The sequence below is a fragment of the Mytilus edulis genome, chromosome 13, assembly GCF_963676685.1.
Source record: "Mytilus edulis chromosome 13, xbMytEdul2.2, whole genome shotgun sequence".
NCBI lineage: Eukaryota > Metazoa > Mollusca > Bivalvia > Mytilida > Mytilidae > Mytilus > Mytilus edulis.
Window position 1 is genome coordinate 27,070,447 of NC_092356.1, and position 20,246 is coordinate 27,090,692.

The window sequence follows — 20,246 nt, forward strand, 5'->3', positions numbered from 1 at the left end:
ACTAAAATCTAAGAAAACACATCAACTATAAGAGGAAAACAAGGAAACAACAGAAACACTGAAGTGCAACAAAAAATATAAGACACCGCAACATACATAGAAACGAACTATTAGATAACAACTGCCATTTTCCTGACTTGGTACATGACAATTTAAGAAAATATGGTGGGTTGAACCTGGTTTTGTGGTTAGCCATATCTTGTGCTATTATGGCAATATTAAATATACCTTTTAATTAATCATAGAAAATATAAAGCAAAATTTTGAAATATATTGAAAATTATCTTCTATCATAACCCATCCTTTATGAATACATGTTTATAGTTAATTCTTTCAGAAACCAAACAGAATTCAAGACAGAAGCCTAATAAAAAAGCAGGAGAAATTAATAAAGATTTGAAAATGAAAAGTAAAATTAAGAAACCCAAAATGTTTGAGGAAGAAGATGAAGAAGAAGAAATGGTGGTTCCATCAATACCAGTAAAATCTCTAAAATTTGACAGTGATGTATTTACTATGGATATGAATGATGATTTATCAGGGGATTCTAATACTACAGACAATAATGGTAAAGATGCTGACGACAAATCTTTAAACCTTGAGGGGAAAGAAAAAGATGAATTAAAAAACACTTCCACAGCTCTGTCAGTGAATTCTCCCAAATTTGAAAGTGAAAATTCAATTTGTATTGATGAAGATGCTGTGGTGCATGCTGATAATGCACAAAATGACAGTAATTTTGAAAATGATGAAAATTGTGATGATTCTGATAGCAGTCAAAGTCAAAATGATGATGATTCTGATAGCAGTCAAAGTCAAAATAATGATAAGTCTGAAAACAGTCAAAATCAAAATGAACAATCTGTTGAAACCACAAATACCTCAAAAGAAGACACACTTGAAGAAAATAGTGCTACTCATATAGACAATGATTCTGTTTCTGACAATAGTTCTCCTGATAATGAGACATCCTGTACAAATGTAGCTACATCACATGATATTGAAATGGACGATAGATCACAGGAGGTGTTATCTTTGGAGCAGGATGAACAAATGGTACCAGGAGAAGAACCAGCACATACTGATGAAGAACTAAATTTAGAAATATCTAATCCTATTGAAGACAAACATCCATCACAGGTTATAAATCGTACCATTGCCCCTGTTACCATTGAACTGGCTTATGATTCTGATCCATTTGATATGGAAGAGTAAAATCTAATCAAGGACTGTGTTATACAGTGTTATCTTTTTTTATGATATTTATGTAAAAATTAAGCAGAACTATCATCCAAAAAGGTTCTTAAAAATCATTTAATTTTTAGAGGATAAATGCATGTGTTAATGTCACATTAAATATTCTTAATATAGATAAATAAGATCTTTTGATTCATCAATAACAAATTCCCATGAACATCTAGAATTGCTGTATACAAATGTCTTTGATAGATGTGTTAAATTGTGTGCTGCAGTCATCCAATGAGTCAAATTTGCTTTCAACAACTTTCTTGACACTTTTACCTTGGTTGGAGAATTTAAGTCTACTTGAAAAATTTCTTTTCAGAATTGAAATATCATGGAACAAACCAAGTTTATAATTTCAAGTTTAAAAGATGTTCCCAACATCTTATTTGGCGTAGTGCGAAGTTAAAATTTGATAAAAAACAATCCAAACATTACATTGTACATACTCTGTTTGATGCTCTCTATAGAATAATGATTACACTAAATGCTAAGCTACCTTCACTCAGAAATATCTTAAAAGGTCATAAGACTTCTATGGCCATGTGTTTAAATTATTTGAAAGTTTCTGTTCAGAGTTTGTTAATGTTTTTATATTTTCCTTGTAGTAAGTTAAGTACTATCCCGACACTTCTTTTCACTCCCTCTACAAGCAATTAAAATTTTACCTTATAAATTATTTCTGAAAATTAATCTGAAAATGAAATGAAAGAAACTTAATTGACTGCAAGCTTAAGTATGTGCCTGAAGAGTACTGAATTTACTACAGTAAACATGTCTGAAACTGACTGGACAGTTCATTTATTATCTGTTTTTGACTGGCTTAGATCCAGATGACTGACTTAAATATTTAATTTATGATTGTTATTTAAATAAAAATAAACATAACACTATTGCAGTCTGCACCAAAACACTACTAGTCCAAAGACCAATATTCTGACATTAATCTTATTGGCAGAAACAAATTTTTCCCAAAACTTACTACCGGTAGTCCAAATAAAAACTTACTAGTCTAGAGTGCAATAAAACATATGCAATTTGTAATTAGAATAGAGCTAGTATCAATCACAACCACAGAGGACTATTCCAGAAAGATGTGTCGCTAGGGGGCAGAACACTCATGTTAATTACTATGTTGGTGGGGTGTAAAAGTTCTAAATGTTCTTTGTGAATTTATGTTAAATGCATTGGTGGACACCATTTCCTTGAAAACACTTGACTTGTAATCAAATTGTGAACTTTCAATTGTATTTTTAAACATGGTGTATTTCAATTGTGCTGCATACTTTAGATTCTTTTAGATTATTTATGGGTATTAATTTTCATTGTTTTGGTGTGTATACACGAACTATGTGTCTTAGAGTATAACACAATACAAATTTCATAGAGGCTTGTATAATACAATATTTAAAAAATCTAAGAAAACTTTATTTTTTCACAATTCTACACAAAATTGAACCCACAAAATTAAATAAATCCATAGTAGCAATATGCATTTTGTATATAATACTTCATCTCAATGGAAAAATTATTTTAACTATATTCCAATATTTAATTTGTAATATGTAAATATGTAAATACACAGCTGTTAACATATATAGACTGTTATGGATAGTATATCTAGTTATATACACTGTTATTGTTGAGGATATATTTCTATAGATCTATTGTTATTGTTGATTTTTGTATTGATTGTCAAAATATGATTTTTTTTCAACTGATATTTAAAGAATGATATTTTCATTACACATATGGTAGGAAACTGTTTGGGAATGTTGCAAGTAATTGTATATATAGTACTAAACCAGCAGAAATGTATTTTATTTTAATACAATAGTTAATAATTTTAATTTACCATAATGCTATAAACTTACAGTAACTACATTGAAAGACAGATTTATGAATATTCACTGTAAAAAGAAATATTTGCCTACAAAATTTCTTAAAAAAATATGATTAAAATGATTACTGACCTCCATTGGGTATCAAATTTATTTTTCCTATAGTCAGTGAATTAGAACTTTATACATATATATAAAATACAGGTGCGGAACCATTTCCCCATTCAAATGCATTGATTGTCCCCAAAAAGTTGGGGGTTCCAACCCCTGAACCTGCCCTCTGTATCCGCCACTGAAATATGTTGTTATGTTCATCAATGGTCTATAATGTTGCCAAAATGATGAGATACTATTCAAAGACATTATTTTGGTTATCTGTTATTTGTTATATTGTTTTTTTAAACTCTGTGAATTGTAGAGATATATTGTTATAATGCATTAAAATAGCGTAATATATTATGGTCTTAATTTCTAGAATGAAAATTGTTATGAATGAATTAAGTTTGAATGATTTGCTGTTGAGTCAGTATACATTGTTATTTAAAAATTGTTAATGTTGCAAAATATTGAAAAACTTTATTGAAACATGTTATTTCTATATGCTGTTGTCAGCTGTTGTTAATATTTAATGAGATTATTTTAGTAAAATGCAACTTACTAATCTTGTTATTTTATGATGATTGTTAATGAATTGTTGAATTGTTCCTGTTCATGACTACATTGTTGCCAAATAAAATATTATTTAAAAGATGTTTTTAAATTAGATTATGCTGGTTAATGGAAGGAGATGAGGAGAAGGATAGATTGTTTTTATGAAATCAAATGCCCAAGAAGCGTGCCTAGCATATACAGCTTAGAATTATAACATGGCCACTAGTATTCTGTGCTTTACTTATGCAGCAATTCGCATTTAAGTTGCACCAATAATACATCTAAATAGTATAGAATATATGTATTTATATTGAAAATAGGCTTTTGATAATAATGTTATGACTTAGTTTTAATAGCTCAATATAACATATAAAAAAGAAGATGTGGTAGGATTGCCAATGAGACAACTCGCCACAAGAGACCATATGACACAGAAATTAACAAACTATAGGTCACCATACAGCCTTGAACATTGAGCAAAGCCCATACCACATAGTCAGCTATAAAAGGCCTCAAAATGAGAATGTAATACAATTCAAACAAGAAAACTAACAGCCTAATCTACCAATATGTACAAAAAATGAACGAAAAACAAATATGTAACACACAAACAAACGACAACCACTAAATTACAGGCTCCTGACTTGGGACTGGCACATACATACAGAATGTGTAAGGTTAAACTTGTTAGAGGGATTCCAACCTTCCCCCTAACGTGGGACAGCGGTGTAACAGTACATATTTATCACTGACCACACTCGTAAATAAACCAGAAAAGGAAACATTAAACACTGATTAGTTTTTTGTTTGTTTCACATGTATATTATTAACTATAACCGTAGTTGTGGGATTAGGAACTGTATGCAAGTAGAATTTTCAACAGAAATACCTAGACCTTACATGTTTTACCCATGATGTGTGTTGGCTTCAAGGTTTTACATGATCATGAATGCACTTCCAGTGATTTCACCCTGCAGTTTCAACATGTTAAGGTGTCCAAAACTTGAAGAAGAGTCACAGACCTAAAAATCTGCCTTATACTTTCTTGCATGTTAGCCCTGATTTATTTTTTATTATTTATATTATTATTTATCAAAAATGTAGTTTCCATGTTTTCATACAACCGCAAAAAATTTGGGAGGTTTGTATAATGCTATGATGTCGTTGTCTGGAGACACATTTGGTTTTCGTTCAATAACTTAGTATATAGTTAAAGCGAATGGATCTCTATGAAATTTTACAAGAAGGTCCAATACAACAAAAGGAAGGTGGGAATAGATTTTGAGGGTTATGGTTCCAACAGTTTAGGAATTATGGGGAACAAAACAAGCATTTTTGTAATTTCCAGACAACAACTTATGTGTAAGTGTATGGATCTCTCTGACATTCACTAAAAGGTTCCATATCACAAAGTGTTCTGGTGTCTGCGGTCATATCAGACTGCGCTCAGTGAAGCATTTTATTCGCAATTGTTCAGTAACTTAAACACATGGTGAAAGCCGAGACTTATGGTACCAGAAATTGGCAACTAGACGAATGTCGTTATTACATGTGGACCTCAAGATTGCATTGAAAAATGTATGAATTAAATCTACACATTTCAAGATTACTGCAGTGTAACAGTTATAGTACTAGCTAGTATTCTCTGATTTGAAAATTGGATTGATAGATATATTTTTTTTCCGATAGAGAACCTTAGATGGCTAAATCGGTACAGTGATTTAATAGTACATGTATATTAAACATTTACATTATTGGAAAAACATGGAATATAATAGGAGATAGTTACTACTTAGTAATATAACCATATAAACCACTGACGATGTTCAATGTTCAATGACCATGCACAAGAAGCAGCATCACATCCATTATTAAATAAGCTTTTATGAGTTGTGTCTCATGTACTGGCTGATGCATATTAACATGATTAACAAACATATATTATAGTTATCCAAAAAGCCAGAGACACCAAGAGTATGTACTTAAAGGACACCCTGGCACACACATCAATTAAGTGTTTCAAAAATTATTATAAATGTTCTTATATAAATACAAAGACATATATTGTATTATATATCTCTGATAAATATAAGGACTCTGCAGCAGCAAGTTATTTGGTGTTCAATATAAATCAGGGGCGAATCCAGCCATTTTGAAATGGGGGGGGGGGGGGGGGGGGGGAGCCAAATCTGGAACGAACTGCCAAATAAGATGAGGGAAGAAATGCCATTGGGTCAGTTTAAAAGTTTGGTTGGTAATTGGGAGGGCAGTTCTTGTCAGTGTTCCTCCTGCAGAGATCATTTTGTTTAATTATTTGTCTTGTACTATACTCTAGCTTTTAAATTTTGAGGCATAATTTTTTATTTTGTGTTCTAAATGCTTGAATTACTTTTAGTACTTTATAATAGCTATTGCATGAATGTTAGTTCATCTGCATTTTATGTTTGCTTTATATACTTTAATTGTGCTTATTTTAAAATTGCTGTGCTTGATAACATTATTTATTTTGCATGATATCGATCGATATGTATAACCGACTTTAAATACATCTTTTAGGCTTTATGCTTTATGCTGTCCCAACCATATGACCTCATTCAAAAGCTTTTATAATTGTAAAAAAAGAAGGCTTCCAAACCCACTCGGACACACCCCTCGATCCGTCACTGGTAGTGGAAGTATGTTTGATTTGTTAACCTGTCAAGAAAGCAAAATAGACCAATTGCTTCTTGCTTCTGCAAATCAATCAACATAGGCGGATCCAGGGGGGGGGGGGGGGGGGGGGGCTCGGGGCCCGTCCCCCCTTTCGTTGGAAAAATTTGGTTGATTATATAGGGAATCATTGAAGCATGACTGGAGCGGCCCCCCCTTTTAGGTCAGTCAGCAGCCCCCTCCTTAGGAAAAGTTCTGGATCCGCCACTGATCAATCCGGTTGCAGCACAACCAGACGACAAGCCACCTCAAATATAAGTACTAATATTTGTCTTATAATGCTTAATCAATGATTTGTATAATAAGATTGTTTGTTTAAAACAGCACTGAATCTGTTTTCCTGTCGTTTCCCGACGACTTTTGGACGATCAATACAATTAAATCCTGGGTTAGGACCCCCCTTTTTAAAATGGCTGGATCCGCTCCTGATTCTTCATGTTCCCGCCACTCCCTCCCTTTTACTCCAGGTTCCCGCCCCTCCTATCAGTTGTTCTGGATACTTTCAAGCTATGCATGCAACGATTTTACCATCAAATAGTTTACTGACAGTTTCAATTCCTACATAATTGATTATTCCTTGACTTCATATTTTTAAAACTTATTCATATTGGACGATTTTTTTTAAAATTTGCCTTTAAAAAGATATTCAGGTGATCAGGTTTAGGAACTTTAATCAGATTTTAGACCATGCTAGATCACAGGCACTCGTCTCAGAATATTTTTTTCTATACACCTTTATATAACGGTATATAGGGGAAAAAATTCTGAGACGAGTGCCTGTGTGCTAGATATATGGTACAAGTCCAAGTCGTTTCCCGCCATTTAAAAAAAAAGATCTAATACCTCAAAAAGCTAGGAGTTGAAATCCATAACCTATCAATATCTTTAGCTGAAGAGTCGCTGGAGGTTCCACTAAAATCAAAATATAGGACACTTCATAAACGTTTAAACTTTGCCTGTATATTTCAAACTATAACGAATAAAGTCCTAAACAATGGGAACATAAAATTATGTTCATTTAAACCTTCTTTAATAGCATATATACATAATAATACACACTTTGTAAATTGTAAATATATAATACTTGAAATTATATGTTGTGGCCAAACCGCCGAGTAAACACAAAATTTTCCAAAAGATTTGAGGGCCTGTGAGACGACTTGATTTGTTTAAAATTGGTATGAACGAATGCTGTCTGACACATACATGTAACGAATGCAGTCTAAAGGGCGCTAATTTATCGTGTTTGGTACTCAGTGTCCTCGGGGCCTCACGGCTCTGGACGGAAACACAATCAGGAAATTTCGTAGGCATAATTTCTTTACTTGGTGGCAGTTGGTATTCATTAGGTCCGGCGCCCCTTCAAATCAAACATATCACTAAACCTGAGACTACTATACACTAGTCTCAGCTAAAACATACTTAAATCATGTTAAAGAAAAATATTTTTGAGTGATGTCCCTTTAAAATCCACTGATGACACAATTTATTTTTTTTAGTGCACAAAGTGTTAAATCTTGTATTATATCGAATAACATTCATAGAATAAAATATTTAACTTAATAAGAAAATCGTATGTTGCTATAATTGTATTTTTAGGAGAAAACTTGTAATTAGAATTTCAGTTACAAACCTTAAATTCACTAGCTTGTCTGTGACCTCTTATATAGAATTTAACTCAACATTAATAAAAAGGGCCTTTACCATGTGTGGTACTCAAAATCTAACGATTTTGGGCGGAATCACTATCAGGAGATTTCGGAGGCATAATTTCTTTACTTGGTGGCAGTTGGTACTCAATAGGTCCGGCGCCCCATCATATCAAATATAAATTAGAAACCGGCATATGAATACGTTTTGGCGATTAGTGGACAAATAACGAAAATTATGATTTCTCATGCATTGATTGAAACAACATCATCAGTGTATCAATCTTACGGATAGTGAAGCTGTTTCGTAAAAATCCTGATTATACCGACGGATATAAAGCTTTTAAAAACCTTCTTAAATGCATAATTTCATGATTTGTCTTTCAACAAAAAATTAAATTTTATGATCTTAAACATTTGTTTTAGTATTGAACCAATAATACATATATGGTGGGTGTATGCTGGGACTATTATACCAACAGTGAGTATTACAAATAGAACAGACCACAGGCACTCGTCTCAGAAAACAAATTTCCTATCTACCTTGTTATATAAAGGTATATAGGAAAAAATATATTCTGAGATGAGTGCCTGTGGAATAGACCCAGGTGTATGCAAGAAAATAAAAAAAAGTTGTGGAGTAGTATATGTTGAATTTATGGAAACAAAGGCCCACTAAGTTTTCAATGAAATTTGAAATAGGTTATGTATTAATATGGTAACTGTGTTTTATGCTACATAGCCATTAGATTTATGCTACTGAAAATTTTCACGCTTTGTACTGTTAGACTATAAAATAGTTGTAGTTACTGTAGTTCTATATTATGAGGCGCTCTTTTTATCAGATCATTTAATATCACATTCAGATATATTGATCATGGTCTTGCGATTAATAATCAAAAAAATTTCTGATTGGGTTCCATTAATATATTCTAGAAATTAAAAACAACAGACATGGCCCCTCTGTTTCATTTTTAGACTTATACCTCGAATTTGACATAAATAGCCATCCCAGTACCAGAATCCATGACAAGCGAGACGGTTTTGATTTTAAAATTTTTAATTTTCCCCACCTTAGTAGCAATATATCGACTTCACTTGCATATTGGATTACATTTCCCAATTTATCTGGTATTCAAGAGTTTGCATCTGCTACCCAGACTTTGTAAAACGTATCCAGTATCTTCGCTTAAAGTTCAAGAACCAGGGTTATGTCAAGAAACGTTTTCTAAAAAAAAAGTTCATCGGAAGAAACCAAGACCTTGTTGATAAATATTCCGTATCAACTTCACATATAATACACGATGGTCTTGAAGTATAGATTCTAGGTCCAGTAACTGACGTTGTTTATAACCTTCATTACGTGTTATAGTATTCCTTTATTTATTATGCTGTGGAAAAAAATTGTATATTCTTGCTTTTCGTTCTTCCTGATGTTCTTTGTTCATATATGTCTTTTTGTTTTTTGTTTTAACACCCTAATCCACAATGTTGACGACTGTGTCCCTATTTCTTTTGTACTTGTTCGTTTTTTCCAAACTGAAGAATTATTTATTATGCTGTGGAAAAAAATTGTATATTCTTGCCTTTCGTTCTTTCTGATGTTCTTTGTTCATATGTCTTTTTGTTTTTTGTTTTAACACCCTAATCCACAATGTTGACGGCTGTGTCCCTATTTTTTTTGTACTTGTTCGTTTTTTCCAAACTGAAGAATTATTTATTATGCTGTGGAAAAAAATTGTATATTCTTGCCTTTCGTTCTTTCTGATGTTCTTTGTTCATATGTCTTTTTGTTTTTTGTTTTAATACCCTAATCCACAATGTTGACGACTGTGTCCCTATTTTTTGTACTTGTTCGTTTTTTCCAAACTGAGGAATTATTTATTATGTTGTGGAAAAAAAATTGTATATTCTTGCCTATCGTTCTTTCTGATATTCTTTGTTCATATGTCTTTTTTTTTAATACCCTAATCCACAATGTTGTCGGCTGTGTCCCTATTTTTCTTCTTAGTCAGATATTTTTTTCGAGCAATGCGTGAACATTTGTTTTTAATTTTTCGACCCCATAAATCCTTTTTTTTCAATTTCGAACACTAAAAGGAATGTGGAAAATCTGAATTCTTTGTTAGGTCATCTACTTGACCAGAATATTTTTCTCTCAAATATGGGATCAAAATGTTATTTTTGGAAAATACAATACCCCCCCTTTTTTGCCCCCCCCCCCCCCGAAGGTTAAATGGTCGTTCCCTTATATGTCTGTTTGTTTTGTTCACACATTGTTGTCCACATAATGGAATTGTATGCGACTGTCATTCACGTGAGATATTTTTGATAGGTATAAAACGAGGTTAAATCCACATTTTTCAAAATAAGAAAATTTCTATACGAAGTCAGGAATATGACAGTTGTTATCAATTCGTTTGTTGTGTATGAGCTTTTGATTTTGCTATTTGACTTCTGACATTCCGTTTTGAATGTTCCTTGGAGTTCGGTATATTTTTGTAATTCTACTTTTAACTGTTTATTCCTCGTCTAAAATATTTTCTATGTCTCGATATCAAGAAATAGATTTCTTTATATCAAAAAATGATTTTTGTGTTATCAAAAATTTGAATTCCTGACACCAAAATAAGTTATATTTTGATATCCAAAAATAAGAACAAATGAATGATTAATGTGTGTCAATTACGCATCCAAGCTAACCCATGATCCAAAACATATAATGCAAATGATGTTCACGGGTAGACCAACAGTGTCATAATGCGGAACACTGCTCTAAGCTATTGGTGATTATAATGATGTCATCCGTTCACTTTTTACAAACACTACATACTTGTAATAAGGATGCTTTAAGTTTTATAAGCATGATTGAAAATTCAAAGCCTACTATTGAAAACTGCTATTTAAATTAATATTAATTGAATAAAAAAGCATGTACACTATTCTTCAGTTTGGAAAAAAACGAACAAGTACTGAATTTCTGAATCAAACTAAACAAGAAGTTAGAGTCCCACCAGCAGTGTTCTTAAATGACTCGACATCGAACTTTTAAGGGTTAGAAAAAGCAGCGCACTATTGATTGCTTAAAATATTTTTTTACTTTTGAATGAAAAAATGTGTTAACGCAGGGATATTCAGAGCGCGATTGTCATTTTTTTCTGCAGTTCTTTTAACCTTTAAATATTCTGTTTCTCAGTGACTTTAATTCTTGATTCTTAATCCGAACCTCCTTTTACATTTCTAAAATATCAAAAGGTTTAAACAATGATATTCTGTTACACATAATATATTCTCTATCAACTTACATAAGTATTGTTAAGAAACGCTTTTCTCATTCGTAACAATGTAAAGTAGAAACAAACACTAAATACTGATTATATGACAAAGCTACAAAACAAAAAATACGATTAATGTGAGATTGACATTACAATCAACATCAGTAGGTCAAAGTAACACAAAAAATTCTTATTCCTTATTGCATCTTGTATATAAAAAGTATTAGTTCAATTTGAGATTGTACAGTCAATAATCTAGGTTAGTAACACATTTCATTTTCATTTATAGTCATTTAAAATTTACATCTTTTGGATACGAAGTAGTTAACAAGTCTCGCTTGTTCTACTTTAACTCTTTCTTACTTTCTTATAGTATATATAATATCATGTTACAGGAACACTAACATCGTAATAACATTAAGTTTTGAACATACATATATCTTTCTTTCTTCATCTGATTGAATGAATAGTATTGTACATGGAAACAGTTATTCTGCAAAAGTTATTCCTGAGCTCTTGTAAATACTAATCTATACAACTATTTAGTATTGCCAGTCGTTTAAATGAGCGATTATAAAACTGGTCAGGATAAACTTCTGTTGATTTAACAAAAGCTTCTCTCGCTGCTTTCGTATCTCCTATAATCTGAAAAGCTACTCCAAGACAGTCATAGGCTGTAGCTTTCATACTAATACCCGACATTAAATAATTCTCTTCTATTGTTAGACGGAGGTCTCCTAATGATTCTTGAAAATTTCTGATGTTGTGTAGATGATAATGACACAAGAATGTTAGGAAATGGACATATGTTACTGGTGATATTGAGTTACGTGTTATAAAATCACTAGAAATCATTTTAAGCTCGTCTGGAATAAGACTAGTGTTCTCGTTAAAATCTAATGAAGGTAACGATAGTAATCGTAGCGTGCGAATAATATTTAACTTCCTAAATATTTTGTAACGCAATAGTTTTCGATGTACGTCGGTTATATTTGCACAAAAGACCAATTTTTCTGTAGTACATTTTGTGAGTGAGTATGACAGAACACAAAGTGCTTTGTAGTATTGTTTGTGTTTGTAGAATAATGTCGCCAACATCAACCAGCCTAACACAGCATCGTGGTGGGTACTCTGTAGAATATAACAGATACATGTTTTGTATTGTTTATATTTGTATTTGTTACTATATGGATTGGATAGCTGTATTGTGTGTGCAGTGTTCAAGGAAAGTCGAGTCATAATGTGTAAATGGATGGTTCTTTTTTTTTTAGATTTACTTAAAAGTATTGATTTTAGACATCGTTCATATTCCACGATGGTTGTTGCTGCTAACGGAATCATTGTTCTTGACTTAATCATTTTTTCAATATTATTCGCAAACATGTGTGCATTGCACTGATCTCCTGTATAATACGGTAAGCTAGATATTTGTTCCGAACTAAAGATACATTGCCATCCATAATCATGTAACTCATTCAATTTTTGTAACAATTTTGTTCTGCTATGTCCAATAATCTTACTTTCAAAAAGGTTGTTTTCTGGAATGAAGTAATGTGGACAAACGGAGTATTCCGCACAATAAACAAGTCTTTTGAAACACCTCATAAAGCAAGGTATCAAATTATCTGGTTTCCACACCGATGTCGGCAATTCTTCAGATAGCCAGAATAAGATAGTTTTAATGAAATATGAACAAAGTAAGTCTTTACATCCGGGAGATTCGCTTATAACATTTTTCAAAAACATTTTCATGAGAGCATAGCACAACAACTGTGTGTGACGAAATGTATATATCAGAAATTTTTCACCTAAAGAGAAGGATATACGCCATTTTAATTCTTCATTGAGATCCCCCTCTTGGCCAATTGGCACAAACATGACTCCATGATCAATTACTCTTTGTTTTACCTCACTAGTTGGCCATGAATTATTTGATCTAGTCACCCATTTTAAAGCTGTAAATATCCATGATTTTGAATGTAGAGAGAATGCTAAGTCAATGGCACCATCTCTATCAGATGCGCACGGTCCGTGAATAATAGGTTGACGTTCATTAAGGATACACATCTTAAACATTACACTAGATAGATATTCCTGTCCTTGAGCACCTCGACAAAACACGTCTGAATTTTTCGTATTTCCTTTTATCACACGTAGATATGCAAAGCCAGGTTTAACATCGTTAGTTTCTAATAAAACTATACTTTTAGAAGAATGACAAACTTGAAGTTTCGTTTGATCAGTAACCACTATATCATTATGTCGTGGTAAAATCATAATATCATAGTCACTGCCATTCAGCTCAAGTCCTTCACCGAAACTACCACTGGTGATAAACGTAGCAGAGAGACTGCTGCTCTTTATTTGGTCTTTTGATGCATTAACCAATCTGATCAGTCTAACGTAATCCGCTGATCCAACAATATTATGACATAGGTAATTGTACAGGCAAATTGACATATCTGATGTGGAGTTATCTGGTAAAAAAGAGGAGGTATAAGTAAACAATGCGTAAATGCTGTAAGAATGTATTCAATATAACTATAGAGATTGAATTCTGGTAAAACATCAACAAATAAGATAAAATATTTACCAAAAAATACCAGAAAAGGGATATCAGTATTGAATTAAGATAACCCTTACCATTTATTTAAAGGAAAAATAAATGATACCAGATTGAAGCTTCAATACGGTTATTAAATCAGTGTTTCTAAGTTTTCATGAAAAGACCATATATCTTGACTGGAAAACTAAATGTGTGTAAATTATGCTCGTATACGATCAAGCCTAACCTCGTTTGTTATCTTTTATAACTTTGTAGTTTTCTGTTACTTGAATAATGGATTGCGAGGACATTTATATTTGATGTTTGTTTGTTTGGAAGACATTACTAGTATTTCTTTACTTAAGACATCATTTTGCTTTATACTTCATTCTGTGAAGACCTTTATTTAATATTTCAACAGCAGATGGTCTCCAACATTATTGACTTAAATATTCTCTTAGTTGTTTATTGCTGATAACATTTTTTTTCTGTTTAGATGTAGCTGATCATTTTTGTAATAAAAAGTATCTTTTCATCTGTGATAGTTTTTAAGATAAAGGCCAACAACGCAAACCCTGGTTAAAAACGTCAGTTAAGAGCAAAACTTAATTCAATTTGAAGTCGCTAGACGATTTTGTTGACTTAGTTGAAGATCTTTTTAATATATACATACTGTTTCGTCACAATTTATTCCAAATAGCACGAAAACCCATCAGACGCAGATATACTATTTTACGACGTTATTTTATTTATTCTTGATAATTCAAAATATCTTAAAGATCACTTACCAGCCATAGCAAAGCAGTCCTTTCCAAAATAATCTGAAAAGAAAAAAAATAGAATTTAATTTAGTTCAAGCGTCAATTTTGCTATACTAATATTTGCCTCGTAACTGGTGTCAAGTATGCATGGTATGTAATATGATTGTGCAGTATTGCCAGAATAAATATTTGAAAACAGAAGAGCGCTTTTGAAGCAGCAAACGTATTTATTATTATTTATAGTACTATAGAGGATACTAAGGAGAACATTATGAACATTTGATATTGTAACATACAAAATGTAAATATTTATATTGAATATTTACATAATAGTTATTGATGTATGGACTGGGACAGTGGTATTGACTAAGACAGTGATAATGAATGAGCCGTAGGTGAAATCCAAAGGTTTTTAAAAAACTTTTTTTGTTTTATATTTTAATAAAATGGTCAAACTTAATACTACAAAACATATTGGTAGCCGTTTGTGTTTCCTCGTTTTACCTATATAACAGGTAACTTTATGGTTCATCGGGTAAAGTGCAACATGATTATCTCCCTACGAACAGTCAATGTATCACACTAATGACCAGTTCTTCAATAACTATCATGTTTATTTCATTGAGGAACCACGCTTTTACAAATTCTAAAATTTTATAATATACGAAAACATTATGTTAAACGATTCAACAACTTAAATTTAAAATTGAAAACAGAAAAATGTTTTATCTTAAAAGGGACATCTCTCTTAACAGAGAAACCACGCCCAACCTGTCATTAACAGATACACCACGGCCCACCGTTCCTTAACATGTAAAAGTCCTTTAACGACCCGTTTTCTGGTCTGTTTTGTTCTGTTTATGACCGATGGATTTTTTTTACTGAAGAATAATGAATGTCATTGGGCTCGTTTTTATCCTATAAGAGAAGCTAATTCTAAACCAACATGAAATAAAAACATTTGGTGCATTTTAAGCATTATTTTCCTCCTATATCTATACAAGGACTTTCTATACTTTCTATGTATTTGGGATTTGCTATATACACGGTTCATAATTACAGGGTTGACAATGATGAATTTAGTAGTGTCAACCCTATGATTATGACCCGTGTAAATAGTAAATCCCAAATAGATCGTTTTGTTGGTGCGCCTGACAGATGCAGAACATACAGATAAGATAATGGTGGCACGGTAGTAATTTGCCAATAAGGGATAATGATAGCCTTTTTAGAATTTTTTACCACTTTCTAATAACATTCCCGGTACCAATTTTCCTGCACCAGATGCTCATTTCGACAATACATGTCTCTTCAGTGATGCTCGTGGCCAAATATTTGAAATCCGAAGCTTATATAAAAGATGAACAGCTATAATCCAAAAGGTCCAAAAAGTATAGTTAAATCTATGAAAGGAATCTAACAGTGCTAAAAATTCTACATTCACAGATAATTGAAGTACTTTCATTTTACTATTCAGAAATGTTGAATGTGTATTATGATCGTTTGCTTTTTTGCTATTTAAAAAAAAAAACCTAAGACCACAAGTGCTTTACGGTCTTTTATCACGCAGTGAATACACAATTTAAAAAAAATCTCAAAAATTCATTTTCATCTGTATGTAAAATTATATCATATTTTTCTACACCTGATTCATCCCTCAGTTTGGGAAAGTATATTCAGTTGATACTGTATTTTTTGTCCAATCAAACCGTTCAGATACATTGACTTAGGTAGGGTACACAAAAGAGCAACCTAAATTCTGGAATGCAAATACTACCGTGCCACCTCAGGTTGCAGGTACCAGTTTTGGTGTACCAGAACAGGTGTCCCACGCAGAAATTTTGTTATAGTTAAGTATTGAGGTATATGATTGCATCATGTGGACTGAAAAAATAAATGAATGTGAATTCTAGGCTATTGTACTACACAAGTAAGTAGTTACATGCACAGGTTGGGGATTTCTCCTCACTTGACGGCATTCAATCAAAGTGGGGAAAAATTCAGTTTTATGTAAACAAAAATATCTTGAGATTTTGATGGTAAGGATAGGTTCGGACAAGGCTCTAATTAACTGAATATCTTTTCTCTCTTGAATTTTGGCTAAAATTCTTGTCGGCTTTGAGCAGGATTCTGCAGGTGAGGATTTATTTAGATTGGTATCAGAGCATCACATTTTTTGCCTTATTTGCAATGCATTTATAAATTTTAAAATCTCCATGCTGGACAGACACCCAAATTTAAAAGGTTTTCTATATATTTACATAAGCACGCACACATCTTAGTTCCTTGAAACCATACATTTTATTTGTATATAGCTTGAATGAATTTTCAAGAAAATAAAATCATAAATCCATGAAATTCTAAAGATTTATTGTAAAATAACTGGTTTCTGCCACCTAAAGGTAGTAAGTGACATTTAATGACATGACTTAAATCAAATCGCATCAGATAGATCAGGAACTTATTTATATGTCTAACCGCTTATAGTTTGAAATAGTAATCGATGTAAAAGGGTAAAATGGTCAGTATACCCTATCAAGAATATATACCCTTATATAAGTTTGACTATAGACTTGTAGCTTTCTTCGGTTTTACGTTTATTAGGTGAACAAAAGAAAACGGTCTTTACGATTTAGATTTAGTAGTATAGATATGCCTATAAAGTAGACGTGTAAGTCGTTTGTTTTTCATTAATGGAATACTATATCCGTTATAAATCCATACGTTTGGCTTTTGCAATTTGAAACTGTTTTAACTCAGTTTAGAACATGTAGAACATGATGAAAGTTAGTGTCAGTTTACCTGTAAAATGGCGACGATAAATGGGTATTACCACTAAAAGTAGTTTCGGTTCTCGGTTCTATTTATATCGATTTGTAACATAGATTTTTGATCTAATCTATTTAAAGGTTGTTTTTTTTTTATTTAGATTGCACAAATTAAAGTCTCAAATGCATACCTTAGGCTTTTCAAACATTAAATCAATGATATTAAGTTTTATCAATCTTAAGTATTTTTATCTTAATCTATTTTTCTATAATTTTTCATGTCAAGCTACTGACTTGAGACTGAAAAATATTGGATTAAACAAAGTAATTACGTGACGTAATTAATGTGAACATCAACGAAGTTATAAGAAAAACAGATATAATCGTTTGTAAAGATTTGTATGAGACAATACACATTGGTTGAAATATGTCGACTATAGTTATACCCAATTTTCGTAGTGGATGCAAAGGTCCGCTTTTTCGATCGTTATTCTTTAGCAAGTTTGGTGTAATGATAATGTTTACTTATTTCACAACTCAGAGTTTCACAATGTCATCGACTGTTTTATATAGGTTAAATTCAATTTTCATATGTTTTTATATATTTACAGTTCAAGAGTTCGTGCACCTTGTGTACCGTAGAATTAGCATTTTCTTGTTGTTTTCAGTTGGCAACGAAAGTAATGTTTGCTAAATCACATTTTTGATAAAATATAATGAATTAATATATACTTTTTAAATCATAAAGTCCCTGTGTAAGGAAATTACAAATGAAATGATAAAGTAAAGAAATTATTAATGACCCTTATAAACTTATGTTATGACGCATACACATTTTTTGATTTTGAAGGCCCCAAATCGACAAATGTAAAACAATTTAAACGAGGAAACACAAAATGAACGACAAACAAATATGTAACACATCAACAAACGACAACTACTGAATTACAGACGCCTGAACTTAGGCGGCACATACATACAGAATGTGACGGGGTTAGCGGTATCCAACCCCCCCTTCCCTCGGACAGTTTTGCTTTGTTCATCAACAACAGATGAAAGATTCAGAATATAGTTCGGTTGTTTTTGTTGCGGTATCTCCGATGTTTTTCACCTGTAGCTAATGTGTTTCCTCGGTTTCAGATTTAAAACCGTATTTGTTTTCTAGTAATCTATGTTTGCATTTTGAACAGCGGTATTCCTCTGTTGCCCTTATTCAATTTCATACTATGTGAATAGTTTGTAAAGTCAAAAGATACCAGTATGAAATAAAAATAATCATACAAGATCCTAGGCTGATATATTTGTCCACAAGAAGAGCAATTCGTATAAACGAGTATCATCAATGGCGACGGAAACAGATATTAACTTAACATATAGGTTTTCTCTTAGCACAAGCTATCAATTGGATGTTCTAATTATTCATTACATTCCAAACATATAAATCAAGATAAAAGATGAAGTCCAAGGGAATCATGCGCTTTTAATATAAAAAAATTTAAGAGAGTCTATTTGGTGCAGATAGTGTAAGGTTTCCTACTATGAATATTGTAATTAAGGCTTCAGACGATTTTGAGTGCCTGGCGTTAGTTTTTCAGCAACCGAATAATTCTCCCATCGTGAACTCTGTTGACACATATTATGTTTATTTTGATTTTACACCATACAGTATTCTTCAATATAATCTGATTTCGTCTGTTGTAACAAATGTGACAATATGATGGACTTCAATATATATATATTCATATTCTTAATATGTCTCATAAAATTCATTGAATAAAATAAAACAGGAACATATCTATCAAGTAAATTATACAAATAAGTTTTGACTAATGGTTTTAATTCAAGGTTAAAATTACATGTAAAAATAAGTACATGTGCATATTAAGGCCATATGCTGACATGTTATAATAAAAATTAATTAAAGAACTGGACATACGCGTATTCTACAACTATAAATTGTCGAGATTGGTAAAAACATGTCAATTAAAGGCAGCTTGGTAGATATTCATCCGAGTATTTTTAGAATAAACACTATTAGTGTCAAAGTAATAGAAATTTTGATAATCTGTTATATTCAAATGAAATTAAAATTGAGAATGAAAATTGTATATATACACTATTGCTTGTACTGTTATAGAGGAGACCGTCCGTTATGGACACTGGTCCAGACCGGCTTAAGTAAATTGTTGTTCCATATAACCATGTGTTGTGTTACACAATCAACGTCCTTTATTTAGTCATTAAGACACCAATATGATAAGTCATGAACGTGCAATTACAAAAGTATATGACAATGGTTTTCAAGTTCTTGTTTCACAATATTTTTGTATGTAATAGTTTTATCGTCACAATTTTGGGTTTTATTGCAACTTTAATTTTATATGTTATATCTAAAGTTATGAAGCTTTCTTCCATACACAATCCACTTTTGTGTAGACTTGAGTTACCATTGATATGTTCATAATAATAAATTAACTGTTAACAAAACTTTGAATTTTTGAAATACTAAGGATTTTCTACCTCAGGCATAGATTACCTTTTGTAGACGAAATGCGCGTCTGGCGTAAATACAAAATTTTAATCCTGGTATCTATGATGAGTTCATTTACAACCACTGGGTCGATGCCACTGCTGGTGGAGATTTATTTCCCCGAGGGTATCACCAGCCCAGTAGTCAGCACTTTTGTGTTGACTTGAGTTATCATTGATACATGTGATATGTTCATAATAATAAATCAATTGTTAACAAAACTTTGAATTTTTGAAATACTAAGGAGTTTCTACCTCAGGAATAGATAACCTTAG

At 31.9% G+C, this 20,246-nt stretch overlaps 2 protein-coding genes and 2 non-coding genes across 9 annotated transcripts in view; 3 read left to right on the forward strand and 1 right to left on the reverse strand.

Moving 5' to 3' along the window:
• The window catches only part of LOC139500929 (zinc finger CW-type PWWP domain protein 1-like), a 32,822-nt gene extending 28,991 nt beyond the window's left edge, over positions 1-3,831 (forward strand). For 5 of the 6 annotated variants that reach the window (XM_071289828.1, XM_071289830.1, XM_071289829.1 and 2 more), the window contains one exon: positions 338-3,831. In XM_071289828.1, the coding sequence (XP_071145929.1) occupies positions 338-1,215 (878 nt within the window). In that variant the 3' untranslated portion in view covers positions 1,216-3,831. Of the gene's footprint in view, positions 1-324 lie in introns of all 6 variants that reach the window. The other variant, XM_071289833.1, reaches the window with a different exon arrangement.
• Positions 3,832-7,665: 3,834 nt separating this feature from the next.
• Positions 7,666-7,805, forward strand: LOC139502376 (U11 spliceosomal RNA). Its single transcript, XR_011658815.1, has one exon. It is a non-coding gene; the product is annotated as a U11 spliceosomal RNA (small nuclear RNA).
• A 327-nt stretch (positions 7,806-8,132) lies between these two features.
• Positions 8,133-8,259, forward strand: LOC139502372 (U11 spliceosomal RNA). The gene has a single exon (XR_011658811.1). It is a non-coding gene; the product is annotated as a U11 spliceosomal RNA (small nuclear RNA).
• Positions 8,260-10,165: 1,906 nt separating this feature from the next.
• LOC139501054 (uncharacterized) lies at positions 10,166-17,516 on the reverse strand. The gene is made up of 3 exons (XM_071290021.1): positions 17,476-17,516; positions 14,701-14,733; positions 10,166-13,844 (listed from the first exon to the last, which is right to left on the reverse strand). The coding sequence occupies exons 2-3, from the start codon at positions 14,705-14,707 to the stop codon at positions 11,893-11,895; spliced, it is 1,959 nt and encodes a 652-aa protein (XP_071146122.1). The 5' UTR covers positions 14,708-14,733; positions 17,476-17,516; the 3' UTR covers positions 10,166-11,892.
• Between the last annotated feature and the right edge of the window lie 2,730 nt (positions 17,517-20,246).